The 18117-nt window shown below is 56.0% G+C and overlaps 1 protein-coding gene across 1 annotated transcript in view; it reads right to left on the bottom strand.

Annotated features, from left to right (window-relative positions):
• FAM53B (family with sequence similarity 53 member B) overlaps positions 1 to 18117 on the bottom strand; it is a 74020-nt gene that overhangs the window by 41477 nt on the left and 14426 nt on the right. The window contains exon 3 of the mRNA XM_065894869.1: positions 9727 to 10505. Within this exon, the coding sequence (XP_065750941.1) occupies positions 9727 to 10505 (779 nt within the window). The remainder of the gene's footprint in view (positions 1 to 9726; positions 10506 to 18117) is intronic.

Genomic DNA, 18117 nt, shown 5'->3' with positions numbered 1-18117 from the left:
GCTGGGGCTCCTGTCACTGCTCTGTCACTCGGCAAGCGAGCAGGCAGCCCACACTCAATTTTTCCCCCTGAAGAGGGAGGGGAGGAGCCCTCCCAGGGTGGATGAGGGAGACGGCACCCTGGAGGGGTGCCCAGAACAACCAATTCCCTCCCACCCGGGCTGCAAACACAGGCTAGTACTGTTAGGAGTGAGGACCCCGCTCCCCAGGGCCTGAGCGAGGCTGATGTGTGAAGATGTGGCAGCTGAACGCATCCCCCTCAGGGAGGCCTCTCTATCCCTCCAGTCTGAAGCCGGCCACCTCCATCTCCTGTCCCCCACCCGGCGTTACAAACCACACCAGCCTGCTTTAGTTTCCTTATGGCACACAAATCGCCGTTGGAAATTATCTGGTCTGTGGTCTGCTTGCTCATTAACCCCCCTTTCTAGAAAGTAGCGGCGATTGTGTGTGTCTTGCAGAAATACCTCTGGGCCTGCGTGCGTGCCACCCAGCAGTCACCAGGGAAGTACCTCTGAGTGCAGACGAGGTGGTGGGGAGTGGAGAGGAGAGCAGAGCGGGCCCCTAGCGTCCTGGCCCAGGACACCAGATGGTACCGAGAGCAGCGGGCTCGCCTCGGTCTGCACAGCGTGGCCCACGGCCAGGGCCTAGGACGCGGGAGCTGCGTGGAGGTGGGAGGGCAGGGGTTCCCCCAGGTGGCGAGGGTCAGCTCAGAGCGCGGAGCTGCCCATCGGCTCGGCTCCAGGCCACTCCCGCTCTGCACTCTGCTCTGGAACCAGGGCTCTGCCATCTGCCCACTGCAAGGCTATGTCCATGGGAGGGCTGGAGGAGGGGGCACGGCCGGGCATCGTCCTGTCAGCTTCCCGCGTCACTGCCCCCCAGCCCCGCTCCTCGCCCGCGGGAGCAGTGTGGTCCCTTCACAGACTTGCTGCTGGTCTGTGGCTTTTCCAGCATCCACAGAGCCAACTTCTTCGCCCTCCCTCTCCTCAGCCCCACGGGCCTGCGGACTCCCAGCTGCCGGGCCTTCCAAAGGGCAGCCTCTTCCCGGGCGGGAGCAGCTGCCGGCCGTAGCTGCCTCCGTGATACCCGGCGTTCACGCCTCGGCTTCTCGGTTCTTCAGGAACCTGGTCAACAACCGTCCACGGCGACCTCTCTGGACACACGGGCTGGTTTCTGGCCCCGCCAGGAAGGCCCTGGCTAACCCAGGCAGCCGGCCCCACTCTCCACGCACGGGCTCTGTCAAGGGAACCGCTGCGGCACGGCCACCACCCTCTCCACCAAGATGAAACGCGTTACAGGCCCCTGCGCTGTTTCAGGGAAGGCTCTGGGCCTGGTGGCCTCAGTGACATATTATGATGTGAGCTCACTGCTACTGCTCACAAATGAAGCTTCTGGTGGTTGCCTTGTATTTCAGAACCAACCATTTCTTTTGTTCTCCAAGACAGAAAAAAAAGCCGCCCCTCGCCCTCCCCAAAAGGAATTATCCAAGAGTTCTACTACGCCCAACTTTCAAAGGAGGCCTTGTTAATCTTCTCGCCATAAATAGGCAATTAACACCCACTCCGAGTCCAGTCAAACCAAGTTCCTGCCGGCTTGGGGACGTGGCAAAGGGCTCGCTGGCCCTCCTGCATGGCATTTGCTTTCTTTAGTTCTCGACTGTGGCCTGAAGCTGCAAGAAAAAGGCCAGGAATTCAGGACGGCTGATTCCGCAAAAATTTTACAGATAAATGGCTCATGTCAACGGGGATTCTATGTCGATGCCACGCCTGGGACAACGGAGGACTATGTTACAAAAGGCAAAACGGGCATAATTTCACCCTGTGCGGGTCCCCATGAAAGCCAGCGGCCTGTACAGGATAAAAGCACAGGTGCGTCACCTCAGGCCCGGCTCATAATTAGTCACACGTCCGTTCTCAGCGACCCCGCTCCGTGCTTCCCTGTCTCCGACCCTCCCAGGGGCAGACCCACAGGCTCACCGAGGGCTTGGAGCTCCTTCCGGGGAGGCGTTATCCCGCCAGCCCCAGTAAGGACGCAGGGATAAGACAGGGAGCGCTGAAATCCTTCCGGGTTTCTCTCAAGCGGCCCCTTGCCCTGCATCCTTCCAGGCTGGACTGAGGTCACTGCGCTCTGTTAGTGGATTCACAAAGGCCACCGCAGGCCCCTCGTTTTCCAGAGACTCTGCCTCAGCTGATGTAAACAGACCAGATGCGGCACAGCTTCGACGCGACCCAGTGTGACGAGCCTTCAGAGCTGTGAGGGCATCCTCCTGCGGCCCGGAGCTGCCCCGCATTCTCCAGCCAAGTCCAGAAGAGGGGACCCAGTTTCAAGCGGACAAGGACGGAGAAGCTTCAGCAAAGGAGTCGGAGGCCTGGAGGCAGGCGTGACGAGAAAGGGTAGGAATCGGTTTCCTCAGGGTGGGAAAGGGCAGCCTGGGCTGGCAAAGCACTGATACATAAGGGTTCGGGGGCGGGATGGTCTCAAGGACACTTGTGGAAACAAAATGAATCATGGTGATCAGCTACACTTCACTTCTACTGAGAACAGATCATGAAGAAATACAGCCAAAGTGAGGGCTGCAGGTGAGATAACAAAAGGGACTTATGATCAGCAAACTCTAAACACGATAGCTTAAAGACAGTTATCTCTGGGGATTAGGGTGACTGATTCTCGGCCCAGTGAGGTCTGTGACTTGGAAGCTTAATGACAAGATCAACGCCCTGGCTGGGCCTGTTGGTCGCGCCTCCAGAACATTTCAGCCCCTAACCGGAATCAGCGTGGCCCCTGCCCTGGTCTAGCCCACGGTCCTATCTGCCAACAGCTCCCTGCCTCCCCCACCCCTCAGTCCACGCTGCTCCCCGCAGCCAGGAGCGTGAGGGCGGGGCTGTCACTCCCCTGCTTAAAACTCTCGGACGCTTCCCCCTGCGCTCAGAATAAAAGACAAACATCTTCAGAGGACCTACAGAGAAGGCCCTGCACTCGGGTCCCCTGCCCCCATCATCCGCTCTGCTCCAGCCACACGGGGCTCCTCCCAGCCCCCTCCTGACTCCGACCTTGGCGCACACACTCGTGCCAGCCCCCGTAGCCACCCCACCTGCACTCTTCCAGGGCCGCCTCAGGGCTTATTTCCATGGTCACACGATTCTAAGGCACTATGAGAACACTCTGGAAGCCTGGCCTCTTTTAAATGCTACCGGGGACCACAGATGCCCAATGCACACAGCAGGTGGACAGGGCACTGACAGCCACACCGAGTTCCTGGCCATTCACTCTGCCGCCCAACACAAGACTTCAGCAGGGACGCGGAACCACCATGCGTGGGGACTTGCCTTGGAAACATCCAACACAACACAGTAGACGTTTTCCAGACGTTCCGCACAAAGCAGGGCCGGAGATGTCCTCAGATGTGCCTCCCACAGGCCCACAGGCTGTGGGCTCCTGGGGCAGGGCGTCCGCCTCCTGCCTCCATGTCTGGCACGGGAGAGCAGGGCCTAGCCAGTCGAGGGTGCCCCAAGCTCATGCGGGGAGCTGGAGGGGCTCCCACCTGGGCACCTGGGTTATGAAGCAGAGGCCCCATCCAGAAAGCCCCGGGCACCCCCAGAGCTCTGTTGCCTCAAGCACCCTTCGGCTCAGAGAGGCTCTCAATTAAAGCATGGAAAATCACCAAGTGGCGTTAAAAGCTGCCTCCCTGGCATGTCCCCAGTTGAACTCCTTCTATTTTTCTTTTCCCCAGGAGATCAAAGCTATTGTGTCAACACTCGGCCCTGATCCGAGTGACCTTAAGCAGATTGCTTATGCAACCTGGTGGCTGTGCCTGGGACACAAGGAAGGATCCAGGGGTCTGAATAGGGGTTTCCTCAAATTATGAGACCCCCATCAGGAGAGGAAGGAAGGACTAGAGAGAGCTGAAACTATTCTCCCGCCCCGGCCCTGCCCTGCTCCACGGCGGCAGGATCACGACGCCCCTGTGCCAGAAGCAGCAAGCCCAGCTGGCCGGCTGGAGCCCATGAGACAGGCCGCAGGGTGCGGCTCTGACGTGAAGGCATCATCCCTGGCTGGATGCACGCCACGTGAGTCCTGCCCACACCCATGAGAAACAGGAACTGTCATTCCCATTTTACAGACAAGAACATGGAGGCTTACAGAGGGTGACCTGCCCAAGGGCACACAGCTCAAAACAGTAGCAGAGTGGGGAACTGAGCCCCACCTGACACCAGAGCTCACACTTTCTCCTCTACGCCGCCCTCTGTGTCCCGCGAGCGTCAGCTACCTGGAAGGGGCACCTGGGGGCAGATCACAGCACAGGAAGAGCACTGAACCCGGTCTTCCCAGCCTCCTCAGGAGCCGCGTGGCTCTGCGCACATCACCAACTGTCCCGGACTCTCGAGTGAGGGGTGAACGAGAGCAGAGGTGGCAGATCACTTAGCAGTGGCTGCCAAGGTCACGGAGGGGAAGATTCTAGACTTCCTCTGAGTTCAACCAGAAGGACCACCGCAACTGACCAGCAATGTCTGTCAAGAGCATGGAAGGAGCTGCCACCCTTGGCATCCACTGCTCTGATGGCCTGGGTCTTAAAGGCTCTCTTCCTTTGTTCAAGCCCATCCTGTTTCCTCACAGGAAGCAACTATTCCCATGTGCCCACAGTGGTTCTGCCTTTACTTTCATTTAGCATTTATGTCATCCCAGTTGGAATCCCAGGGCTTTCCACGACTATTCCTCAAAGAGCTTAACACCCATCTGCATTCTGTGCTGTGAAGGGCGACCCACCTCTCAACTCCTCTGCTTGCTGTCAGCGCAGTTCCCCAGGCCAGCAGGAAGGATGCTAAGGGTGCAAAGGGGCAGGAAACTGGAGCCAGTGAGGTGGCCGGCCGCTGGCAGAGGGGACAGAAGGCCACAGAGGCTCAGGCAAGCCAGGCCTGAGCCCAGGACTCCGCCAAGAGAAAGCACAGCTGGCCTGCAGCTGCCAGGGTGTGAGGGCCACCCCTCGTTACAGGCAGGCCCCGCCAGCACACAGGCCAGAGCGGGCCTCTCCCAGGGACGACCCTGCCAGCAAAGAGGCACGAGTTACCGATGAGTGTCACCCTTCAGAGCCCACGCGGCCCTGGCCAACCTCCTCTCCTGGACTCATCCGCAGGACCACGGCTCTCAGCGTAGTTTCTACCTCACGCTTCTTTCCTACCCCAAACTGCCCCCGGCCAGCTTTCACCGGCCCCTCCAACATCTGCTAACACAACAGTTGCTGCCTGTTCTGAGGCCTGCTCTGGGAGCTTCGGGGGCTCAGTGTGTGGGCAGCTGCAGTCAATCAAACCTCTGTTCCAGCATCCTGACCCCTCCTCACAAACGTCTCCCTTCTGCTGGAAGCACTGCTGAGAAATACAATTTGTTGCTCTTTCAAGCTGACCAGCTCAGAGTTAAAAATACAGCAGGGCCTATGACAGCCCGGGCATGGCGTTCAGCGGGTAATCCTTGATTGTCGCTTTTTTGCTGAAATCTTTGCTCACACACACGCGATCCGTGTCTAAATGGCCACGCACAGCCCGGGTCGCACTGGGAGTCAACCAATGCTTGGTGGTCAAACCAGGTCTCAAAAAAGCAGTAATAAATAATGTCAGCACAAGTCCCGCTAATAAACAACTCACAGGCTCAGGCTGGGCCCTGCCCTCAATGGCACACACTGTCATTTTGCAAAGAGGAGGCTGCAGCTTCACACAGAACACCGGGCAGAAGGCGCCTCGACAGACCACGTGAGGAAAGCTGCGTGCGGAGGTCAGCAGGACCGGCCCTGGCATGCACGAGGCAAGACTGACCCCCGGGCCACCTCTGAGCACCTGGCTCTGTGGAACGAGTGGCTGCAGTCACGGTTACAGGGAGGGAGGGCCTTTCGGGGCCAGGTCCTTGCGCCATCCCTCCCCGAGGGGGCCTCCTCTCTACAGTCGCCCTCCCTCACTCAGGACCCAGCTCCCTGCCTGAGAGCCGGGCACTCAGGCTTTAAGAAGCGAAGACAATCTGAACGCAATTCTCACCAACCCCCTCCCCCACTGCTGCGAAGGACAAGAGCCACCGCTGCTGCCAGCTGGGAGCTGTGCCCGGAGACCTGGCTGGGAGGGCAGGGCACCTGCAGGGGCGTCGGGTGGGCTCCTGGGGTCCCTTCCATCCTGGTACCATGGGTGACAGACATGAGACAAGAACGCTCACACATGCCAGCCTCCTCTGGCAGGTGGCGATTCTGATTCTCTCCCCATTTCACAACCCCCAGCTCCAAAACATGGAGTTTACCGCAGGCTGCGCAGGGCTGCAGGGCAGGCCTCCTTCCCATTTTCAAAAGAGAAGGATGAGGCAAGAAGAGGAACCAGCAAGAAGAAATAAGTGGCAAGGACAGAGAAGGGAGGGTAAAATCAGAAGGAAGGAGACGTCAGATAAAGAAAAGGGGAGTCTTCAGAACGTCACCCTCCAGGCCTAGTTCTGCCTCTGGAGATGCCCAGAACGAGCCCACGCCTTCCCTCCCAAGCCCTGCCATCCAACAACCAGTATCTGTCAGCGCTCCCTGGGCCCACATGCAGGTGATGTGTGTGCAGATAAAGACTCACACGTGTATCAAAAGATATCGCAGATACACACATTTATACACAGACATCCATACATAGCTACACACGTGCACACACACTGACACATTTACACAGCATACACACACACACGCACACATGCGCACATATGTGACTTCCCCTATTCCTCCCAACAGTCCTGTGTTGGTGGTGGTGGCAGTGCCGGTATTACCTGCTGCACAGAGATATTAAGCAATCTGCCCAGGGCTGCCAGCCTCCTGCCCATCCCTGAGGCCTTCTGATTTGTCAATGCCCCGCCCCCCCAAGTGAGGCCCTAAAGGTGAACACCGTGTTCCGGAAGGGTCTGGGAAGGACACAGCCCAAGGTCACATCTACCTCTCAAGGCCTCAGCTTCTAGCTCAGAGCCCGTACCTCAGAGCGGTGCCCACCCCAGGGCCTCCCTGTGTGCACGAGGACCTCAGGGCGCTTGGCCTCTCCGGCCCGCCTGACTCTCCCGGGGTCCCTCCCCGGCCCCTTTTCTGTGGCAGCCTGGAGAGGCTCTGGCTACCATCCTTGCTCTGGGCACTGCTGGTGCTCACACAGACCCCAGGGAGGTCCCAGCCCCGGTCAGCGCCTCTGGTGGCCGGGCTTTATCAGAGCTGCCCGTTGCTCCAAAGGTCTGACCGCAATGCACTCCCTCTGTACCTTCAGCCCGAGTCTCTCATGCACCTGGGCCCAGAGCCCACTCACACAGGGGCTCCTTGACAATGGTGCTCACGCGGAACCCCTCCCGCCGGGGAGGCGAACGTATAAAGCAAGATCAAAAGACCCACGAGACAGAGTCTGCGATCCGGCTGCAGGAAAGGGTAGCAGGACACAGAGAGCAGCGCTGACCCTCGGCACAAGCCAGCTTTCCCACGGTCGTGCAGACCCGCTCGCTTCCCGGCAGCTACAGATGTGGGTAAGAGCACGCGGAGGCCAGCGTGTGGGGGCAGTAAGTCCTGCACCAACCACTGCCTGGCTGCGAGCAGGTTCCCCCCCACCCCCACCCCTGCACCCTCCTGCCCAGCAACACCACCACTCACAGGGCGCCGGCTGCAGGGCCCTACATGCTCCAGGCTGCATCCAGGGCTCTTCAAATGCATAGAGGGGGCCCTAGGCCTGGCTTTCAAGGCTCCGGGAGGAGGAAGGCCCACCTCCCGAGGCCATGAATCACCTGGTGGGGGAGCCCAAGCAGGCGGCGCCCCAGGGGAAGAGGGCTGGCTGGGTCTAGAGGCTTGGTGGGGGGCGGCTCAGGGCCCATCCATCCCCAGGGCTCTGGCCGCAGCCCCTCGGCCCACACGCTTCCCAGGGGCCCCTTCTCCGCTTTTCCGGGACCCTGCCCTCTCCAGGCCTTGGCTGGGGAAAGACAGGCAGAATGAGGGCAGACTCCTCAGGACCTTGGAGGGCTGCCTGGAGCCAGTGAAGCAGTCCATACATCTGGGCACAGTCCCACGGGGCAAAATAGCTTCAAATGGTTTCTACCCAAGTGAGGACGGGAAATGTCTCCAGTGATGCCAGTGGTGGTATTCCAACTTGTGGCTAGTAAAATACAATTACACCTGCACGTTGTTTTTATTACCTATCTAGCTTATTAGCTAATAAAATAAGCTCGGCATTGAAAATTTAACTGAAGCCATTTATCGTACCCATAACTCAGGGCTCTGGGTTTCCTTCAGCAGTCACCCAAATCTGTTACCTTTCCAGCCTTTTTGCCTATTTACATTTCTCCAGGAAGGAAAATTCCACCTGCCTGTCCAACGTGAATGAATGTGTTCGATCGTTGTCTAGCTTGGACACCCCTGGAGAGGCACTGGGAGGAAGGGAAACTGACCACGAGGGCAGGGCCTGGGATCTTGGACAAAGGTGACCAGAAAGGCTGGACTCAGGGGTCAGGTGGGTGGTCTAGACCAGAGATACCTGCACTTCTTCTTTTGGGGGGACCTCTAGGCTTAGAGGGAGAACTAGAGGAGAAGGAAACGCCATAAACAGAAGCTGTATTTTCATTCTGAAATGAAAGGAGGCCCGGCTGAAAAAGCAGCACTGGCCACTGAAGGAAGGCAGTGGTGCCCGCCTGGGAAGGGGTGGACACGACGAGCCTGCCTGCACAGACGTGGCCGTACGCTCACGAGAGAGGCCAACCTCTCAGCGCCAAGCTAGTCCCCACTCCCTCAAGCCCAGCCGTGACAGATGCTCACATAACAAGACTAGAAAAGATAATGCTCAAACCGTGGCTCTGAGCACCCGAGGAACCCCTGGACACAGAAGCTAGAGCGCCGCGTTCTACCTACCACATCCATCTGTCCTCGAGTGGACAGGTGGTCACAAGGACCAGGGCCTGCTCCCTGGGCCTCACTGTCACGCTCTGATCCTTGGGACTCTGCAGTGAGAACCAAACGCAGGCAGCCCTCAGGCTTGGAGACTGTCCTGATGATGGTGTATTACCTCCAAGTTCATCTCATTCAAACCCATACCCAAGATCGGTGCTAGCACGAGGCAGGGCTCTGAGACTCGGAGGATAAAGCACAAGCGACGGGGTGTCGCCTACAGCGAACAGAGGCCTCGCCTACAGCGAACAGCAAGGATGATTACACAGGTGGCACAGAGCAGAGTGATCACAATTTCTGGATGGTCTCACACTGTTGGCAGTTTAATCAAAAGAGTAAGTGCCTCCCCCCATTTCTCGTTCTTTAAAACTAACACCCACGGCCCTGATCTCAGGATCAACATGATCTGAGTGACTCTGAATCCCGGCCTGTGCCAGCAGTTCCTACGGCGGCTGCAGGGATGGGCCCCTGGGAGAGGCTCCAGAGAAGTGCCAGGAGGGGGACCACCAGTGTCTGGTGACGCTGGACTGCCCGATGCCCTGCCTCTCGCCATCTGTCTGCTCCTGTACCGCTAGCACGTGTGCAGAGGGAAAGAGCATTTCTGATTTTAAATGGAAAGAAATAGATGTTTAAAAACAACAAAAAAGGGAGGCTTGATTTCATCTTTCACTGTATAGAATTTTTAAAATGAGGAAATTAACCCACTTCCTGGGCATTTCTGACACTGGCACCCTGCAGGTGCCCGGGACGGGCCAGGAGCCGTGGAGGCTCCGATGAGCACCTGGGTGATTCTGCAGCATCTTCCAGCACCTTCCGGGGCTCTTACCTGCGCCATCTTGGCCAGGTCCAGGGAGGGCCTCTGCTCCTGCGCCTCCTCGGGGCGACGCCGCTTAACGCCGACCTTCTTGTCGTTAAGGACACACGGCTGGGAGCGGCTGCGGGAGAGCCCACTGGAGCGTCTGGCCAGCTCCGGCGTCGAGGCAGGGGTGCTGCTGGCTGAAGGCGGACAGTACTCCGCAAAGGAGAACTGCTCGTGCGAGCAGGAGAGGGACCGCTGCATGTCCAGTCGGGCCCCGCCCACGGGGCTCGGGTCGGGGCCCCAGATGTCGCCTGCCTGTCTGCAGGTGGCCGAGCCCGGCGCCCCCTGGCAGGGCTGACCGCCAAATCGGTGGTGAAGTCCCGCCTGGTCGTAGGGCGAGGAGAGCACGTTGGCGCGGGACGGGAGGCTGAAGCTGGAGCTCCTCTGCATGGTGCTGAAGCCGTTGGAGTAGCGCTGGACGCTGCCCCCGCTGTAACAGCGCCTCTTTTCAACAGGAGTCCAGACTTTGGACCCCAAGGGCCTCCACGATGTTCGGCAGCTGGACATCTCGTCGGAGAAGGACAGCGACCGGCACTGGCGCTTGCTGGGGGGCGCTGAGGGGTTCCCGTTGTGGTCACTGAGGCTGAGGTCTTTGATCAGGTTGGTGACCGCGCAGGCAGTCGCGGCCTCCCGGTGCCACAGAGCGCTGTCCTGACACTTGTCGGGCAGGCACTCCCAGATGCTGGCGCTCGGCTGGTCGATCTGAAGAGGGCACTTCCTGTCCAGGTCTCGCCATCTGTCATTTTCTGGTTCGTAAATGACAAAGAGAAACAGGATTTGAGAAGGCCTTCGCGCCAGCCCTCTATCTCCTCACCAAGAACCCGTCTTGAACAGGATGTTAGAGCCAGAAAGGCCCTTAAAAGCCATCCAGTCCAACCTCGCTTTACAGATGAGAAACTGAGGCTCAGAGAGGGGACATGAGTCCCACGGTGCTGAGTCAGAAGCAGGGCAAGGTCTAGGATCCAGGCAGCCCCCAGGACTCCTGAGACGGTTTCCTTTCCAACATACCGTACTGCCTCCCAGGGAAGTCCAAAGCACTACTGTTCACCCCAAAGGCTTCTCATTTTCTAGAAGGGAAACTGACTTGCCTCACCCCTGCCCTGGCCGGCAGCAGAGTGGGGGCAACGTGTCTGTTACGTCCCATCTTAGGGCTCTGCTGCTCTGGGGCTGGGACTCGACGCCCTGGCGGGAAGACCACAACCAAAGATGAGTCTATCAGAACTTCAGAGGGGCTGGAGGTGCTGCCAGGTTAGTGCATCTGAATTCCACCTTCAAAATACTTGCCGACAATAGAAACTGGGTATTTCACGGATTTACATCCCCTCCACCAAAATGTTCCACAACCAACATTAGCTGCCAATCACTGAGGACTTTCCTTGTGTTCACTCGCTCTCTGGCTGAAATCGAGGACAAAGTGGCTAAAATCTATAGAAGTCAGTCTCGGGCTGCAGAGACGTAAGGGTACAGTTTCAACTTACACATTCGGGTCTCTCCACGAATGCATGGATAAACAAGCTAACCCTGCTAGGAAATGCGGACTTTTGCACTTGAACCCTTACTTTAGAGAAATATTCAAGAACTATTTGTTATTTTTCTACTACGGAAACAGGCACTGTGCGGAGAATTTTAGGAGAACAAACTTGACACAGTTCTTGTATTCAAGTTCACGATACAAAAGCAAAGTTAAGAAATACGCTGTCAAACATGCTACCACGTTTCTATGTTTTTCTAATCTACACATATTTACAAACTGTGCAAATGTGAATATGGAGAAAAGTACGACCGAGTCAGTCAGTAGAAGGAGAGAAGTAAAACCTGAAACGACTTTCAGTAGCTATTTCACACACACAGATTCTCAGCACTGCAATCAGTTACTGCGCATCCACGTGGGTGGTGTAACCCGGCACAGTGCCCTGCACGGCTACCACGGCTGCCCAGATGGGGAGACCCAGCTTGGCGGGGGCTGAGTAAGTGGCCCCGAGCCACACACCTAACAAGTAACGAGATGCAAGCCCAGGCTGACCCAACCCAAAGCCCTTTGCTCTTTTCGCTACACTGCAGCACTGAGGGAACCACAAGGCAGTCTGACCTTGGCCCTGCCCTCAAGGAGTTTACTAGTCGTTCAGGATGAGCCATCACTCAGAAAATTGTGACGTCCTTGCTCCAGGCAGCAAGGACTGTAGGACCATCTTCTCTACCAGTGGCCACTTCTCAAAGGGCCCCGAGAGACACACCTGAGGGACTCACTCCATGCTGAGTGCCACAAGCAGCAACTACTGGACAGGTTCAAAGGGAAAGACCAGTGAGGCCCAAAGGGAGCTTCACGAGCCAAAGGAAAAGCCAAATCAGGGCTAAATGTGACGCTCCTTCCTCCAGGGCACCCTGTGCACCCATAAGACGCAGAGCCTGAGGCGCTGGGACCCTGGACAGGGGACATGGCAGGAATCGTCCAGAGGCTGTTCCCACAGGAGGGCTTAGAAGCTGGAGAGACAGGAGAGAGATCTGCCAAGTTAGGCCAGCTGGGAACAAAGCAGGACTGACGTTAAACGTCCAGTTCATCCCATCCCTGAAATCTGCCCGGGCCCTGATACGTGGCAAGTCTCGATAAGTGTTCCTGTAACTTAATCATTACTAAAAACTGACAAATCATTACCAAAAATTACTTTTTGCAAATAGCATTTATGTTGTTCAAAATAGGTCCTCACTACCTACCACTCCTCAAATATTCACCATTCTTTTTTTTTTTGGCCACACCGTGCAGTACGTGGGATCTTAGTTCCCCAACCAGGGATCAAACCCACGCCCCCTGCAGCGGAACCACAGAATCTTACGCACTGGACCGCCAGGGAAGTCCCTCACCATTCTTTTAAAAGAGTTTCAATTTGACATTTGTCAGCAGTTGAAAGTTCAGTAAACTAATACTGGAGTCAAATTTTTAAAAATACAAACTAACCTTGACTGAATCACGACCATCTCTGATTTAGAAGAAGAAAAGTTATCCTCAGAAACAAGTGAAGATTTATGTATGACGATGTTCTTCAAAATGATATGAGTGATGATGGCAAAATGGTAAACACACCTAAAACGTCCTACAGTAGGGGGCTGGTTAAATAAAGTACCGAGGAATACCATGGAGCATGAAAAAATCAGTTTCAAAGAATACTAATGATGTGGAAAAATGTTAATGATGCAATACTAAACATAAAGAAAGGATACAAAACTGTAGAGACAGCGTGATTCCTATTTAGTAAAATACCTATGTTATATATATATATATGGGAAGATAAAAAGGAAATAAACGAAAACGTTCACAGTTGATTGGCAGAGAGCTAGCTGATTTTTCTCATTTTTGTCTCCCTGGAGCTTCTACGTTTTCTATAAGGACAAATACATGGAGGACCAGGGCCTATGACCCCACCCTCCTCTGGGTTTGCTCCTTTGGTCTTTTAGGAAGTTCCCATCAAACGACGCTCGCCACCGACTCCCCTTTTGGGACAAGGCATTGAGGCGCCACATGGGCCACAAATGTGGTCGATGAGGAAGGAACCAAGGACCCAACCGAGGGCAGTGAGGGCCCCAAGATGGCGCCATAGTGGTCCCAACTTAAGGAGCCTAGAGCCCACTGGAGACGGTCTCTGTCCCAGGCCGTGGGAAACCTGGGAAATTTAAAAGAGATTGGTCCTATCCTCAGAAGATACCACTTTCTGTTCCATTTTTCTTTCACTGCCCTGGAGTTTTCCCCATCTCTAGGGAGATCATGAGACAAAGGGCAAGTGGGAGCCAGTTAAGCATGAACGTCCTGTCTCTCCAGTGGCTACCTTGTGATCTTGGTGCTTCCTGACTCGGGCCTCCCTACTCCAGTCCCATTTCCTTTCTGCCCCCAGAGAACTTTCTGAGGCCCACACACGTCGTGGGCCCCGTCTACTTGTGGTCTCCCCAGTAGGCCCTGTGCTTCCAGGCACGCCGGACTTCCTGTGACAGCAGAAGTCAGACAAGAGTCAGGGAGAGCCAAGATCATCCTTGAAAACCCCTGAAACAGCCCATAAAGCCCACTCCTCCTGCTTTTGTGTACAAAGCCCTGAAGAGCACATAAAACTGAAGTTTAATCAGTCGACTGCAGGAACGGGCACAGGCGACATCTCTGTGCAGAGGGCTGTGCATTCTACTTGCTTTGCGGTTTAACTATCAAATCCCCAGTGGGAACTGGGGTTGGATGGCTAACTCTCGCGTGCTCCTACCTGCCTACGGGAACTACCTGTCTCTGTTTTGAAGAGTAAGCCTCTATTGACCTTAATACATAGATGTCTTTGTTGTAGGGAGGAGTAAAAAGAGTCAGCTCTCAACTCAATCCACCGGTTAAATGCGGGTACAGCATGACCGACCGCCATGGACCTGCAGCTTCCCCTCCCACGTGAGTTCTTCCATGTTTTCACACCTTTGCAGAGACCTGCACCAGTCTCTTACTTCCCATTGCAGAGCCAACTCAAACATCACCTCCTCTGCAGATACGCCCTCTCATACAAGCCCTTGGGCACCTGCAGCTCTCTGCCTAGACTTTCAATCACGTGGCTCATGTTAACTGAACTTTAATGATCTGTTTACGGGTCTACATCATCTATGGAGCTAGAAGTTCTGGAGCACAGTCCCAGCATGACTCTCCCGTGCCCAGTACACAGCGTGGCACACAGCAGACCTCAGCCGGTGGTGGGTGGAAGAAGGAGGGTATGACAAAATGCAGATAAAAACTACAGAGCAGACCATGGTGTTCACTTGGTCTCGCTTATCCTCTGTCCCTGGCACAGGTAACCGTTCCTTGGCCAGGCAGGTCCAACCTGGGCTATGCCTTGAACTCCCCACCCCACCGCGGCCAGGGATGGTTGTGTATGAACTAGCCAGGGCCCTGGCTGGCACCGCAACAGCTAAGATACTTTGAAAACACGAAGCCCTGCCCGATACCGAGCACTGCTGCTGTGTGTCAACACCAGCCAGGTGGCCACTTGTCCTGTCTGCGGAGCAGATAATATTTTAATTGTTTCTATCTTTATCGCTTCAAGAAGTACAATATAAGAAAAGTAAAAACAATCGAGGCTATGTTTAGCCCTTGTGTTTTCCCCCTTCGCTCGGGGAACAGAAGGCGATTTGTTGGGTCAGGTCACCAGACAAAAGAAACAAGAATAGAAGCTAATTTTTCATGGCAAACCGCCCTGAGCGTTAGGCCCAACGTCATGGTGTACAAAAGGCCTCGGTTCGGCTCCAAGGAGAGGATACCGGACACCCCCGCCCTCCATTCAATACCACTTCTGCACAAACAACTATAACTCTTCCAGAGGTGACAATGGCCGTGGACGTGGGGATTCCACTGAGCAGGGCTCACTTGGTGTGGTGGGAAGGGTGTGGACTTGGGTTCGAGCCTCAGCTCTGCAAGTGACTTAATTAATCTCTCAGAGCCTCAGTTTCTTCATCTATAAAACGAGGGGACTGGTGATAACCACCCTGCAGAGCTATTCTGAGAGCCGAACAGTTGCCTCGCACAGGGCCTGCGAGGACGGAACAGGCTCTCGAGACGGCAGCCGTGACTGTGACCACACCGCAGAAGGCTCGGGCAGTGGAGCCTCGGCCCTTCTGCAACCGGGGACCCATCTCTGTGGGGTCTGGTTGGAACGGGAACCTGGACGCTCTGCACGAGGAGGTCTCAAAGTGTGGTTGCAGGACCACCTGCAGGGGCATCCTCTGGGCTGTTAAAATGCAGATTCCCAGGCCCAGATTCTGATACACAGAAGCTCTAGGGGTAGAAGCCTGCATTTTAATAAACTCCCCAGGTTATTTTCACACGAAGTTGTTGAGAACCGCTGCTCCGGACTGCAGGCTACACAGGGGCCTGGGTTCTCAAACACCTCTGCGGCAGCCCAGTCAGACCATCCAGACACACCAGGAAGCTTCTGCAGGGCTGACCATCCCAGTCTCCAAAAATCTGCATTTAGAACGTCACTGAACACTGGTGTTCTGGTGTTTGTTTTGTTTGGGGCCAACAACAGAAGGTAGAATTACGGAGAAGGGTGACTCTGCCCTTCAAGTTCCTCAAGGTCCCTTTTCACAGGAGGGGGTGGGGATCCCAAGCTGCACGGCATGTTCTGGATGGAGGGCCAGTGGGAAAGGCCTGAGAGGCCCACCATTCACGTGAAGGGGATAGCGTGAGCCCCCCTCCCGCCGAGACACACCGTGGCCTAGAGCTTCTCAGGGAGGTTCCCGGCACCACGCCTCCAGCAGATGGGGCACAGCCCCGGGACACAGGCACCGGCCACTCAGGCTCTCGGCGAAACCCCTGCCTTCAACCCTCAGGGGCAGCTCCAGTTCCTTCACTTCCCTGCTGAGCTTGCCCTCACAAGGCTGAGGTCGCACCCAGGAGCGGCGTAAGCGCACACGGCGCTCCTCCTACGGATGTGGGGCAAACTACGCAAAACACATGAGCCACGTAAGCATCTAGCTCTCTCGCAGATGGCCTGACTAGGTGGCCTCCACGGTGTCTGTCCAAGCTGAGGCGCCACGACCGAGCCGGACACTCCCCGAGGCACAGAGGCCGACGGGCACACACGCGGGGACAGGAGCTCAGATCCCCAGCCGCATTACAGGCTTTGGTCCCGAAACCACCCCGTGACTAAGGAGAGCAGAAGGCTGCTGCGTGCACAGATCCAGGGCTCAAAGAAAGAAAACACCCGGAGGAACACAAATAGCATCTGACCTCAGATGTTCTTGTTTCCATTTCTGCCCTTAAACTTGAAGGGAGATTCCCAGGGGCCCAGGTTCTGAGCGGACTACAAGCCTTCTTGCGTCCAAAAGACAGAAGAGATTTACCGCCTTGGATATCTTCATCCTGTGTTTGGAGGCTACCTTACGGTGACATGGTTAAACACTGAAGCAGATCCGAGGGACGGAAGGCTCTTGCCGCCGCCCAGGCTGGGGCAGCAGGCCTCAGTCAGATCGAGGTTGGCTGACTCATTCCTGGATTTCACACCTGTCTATTGTGCTGACATCAGTCTCCTGCCCTGCCCTGCCCTGTGGGTTGGGCTGTGCTAACTTGGTCTCGGGGCTGCAAGGACTCTATGCTTGATTTGGGGGTAGAAGTTCACCAACCCTTTCAAGGGGAAACTCAAGAGAATTGAGGTGTCTCTCTGAAACCGGCTTTATTAAACCGGTCTCATGAAAAGAACACAGGTGGAAAGACATAAAGGGCAATGACATGAGCTATCCGTCAATGGCGGCATCTACTTTTAAATGAACTTTTAGAGGCCCCGGCCCACGGGTGCGCCTCTTTCCCTGTATCACCAGAATGAAGACTCAATTCAGAGCTGTGTCAGAAAGAAAAGGTTCCTGGGCTCTGCCCACCTAAGCTTCAGCCTCTGGTTGTGGCCCCTCACCTGCAATAAATCATAAAATGTCAGTGGCATTTTGGGCTCAGGGACAACAACAACACAGGATGCCAAGCTCCTCAGCCAAGGCCTGAGGACAAGGGACAAGGATGGCTGGAGATAACTAACGCTCCACTGGTCCCACCACGTGGCAGGCTGGCTCAAGGGGCACTGGGAGATGCCCGAGAGGCTGGTGGGTTCGGAGTGGTTACCGGGGGCCCTGCCGTCACCAGCCAGGTTGGGGTGGCGCATGGCAGCTGCCACTGCTTCTGGGAAGTCTTTGCTCTCGCAAAAAGAGGCCCAGTGGGATCCCCAGACAGTACAGAGGTGTAAATAAAACCCCCCAGACTGGCCACTGGGAGCCACTGGGCCTCAGCCTCCCCATCTGTAGGAGGAAGTGCGGACGAGGGCCCTGTGACGGCCCCTTTCAGCTCTGAATGGACCTCCTGCTCCACCCCCGACCTCTAGAAATATGCTGGGAAAAGCTAATGGCAACAAAAACTCTGAAGAGACAGAAAGGCTGGTTTCATCCCTCTCCGTCAGATTCCCACCCCGGCTGTGGGTATGCACGGAGCATGGGATGTACAGCAAAGCTGGGCGCCGCTATACAGACAGAAAACTGACAGCTGGCAGAAATTTTCAGGAAACTGTCGATAAACTCACATTCACTGTTAATTAGCTGACTCCCCACTGGGACCCTTGCTGAAGCTGGGAAAAAGCGTGAGCGCATATCCCAAGCACAATGCTCATCCCGCGGGGTGCCACAGCACTGCCCGTGTGACGGCGGGGACACTGAACTTCAAGGCGGCATCACGTCTCACCTATGGACACAGAGCCAGCAAACAGCGGCCGTGCTCTTGCAGTTGGGCCAGGCTGCCTCCTAACGACCATTTCTGCACGTGGAAGGCAACCTGGCGATGCACCACACTGCGGGTGCCCAAGGCCGGTCCGG

This window comes from Phocoena phocoena, chromosome 16 (assembly GCF_963924675.1).
Source record: "Phocoena phocoena chromosome 16, mPhoPho1.1, whole genome shotgun sequence".
NCBI lineage: Eukaryota > Metazoa > Chordata > Mammalia > Artiodactyla > Phocoenidae > Phocoena > Phocoena phocoena.
Note: the sequence above shows the minus strand (reverse complement) of the source record. Positions and strands in the feature narration are given on the sequence as shown.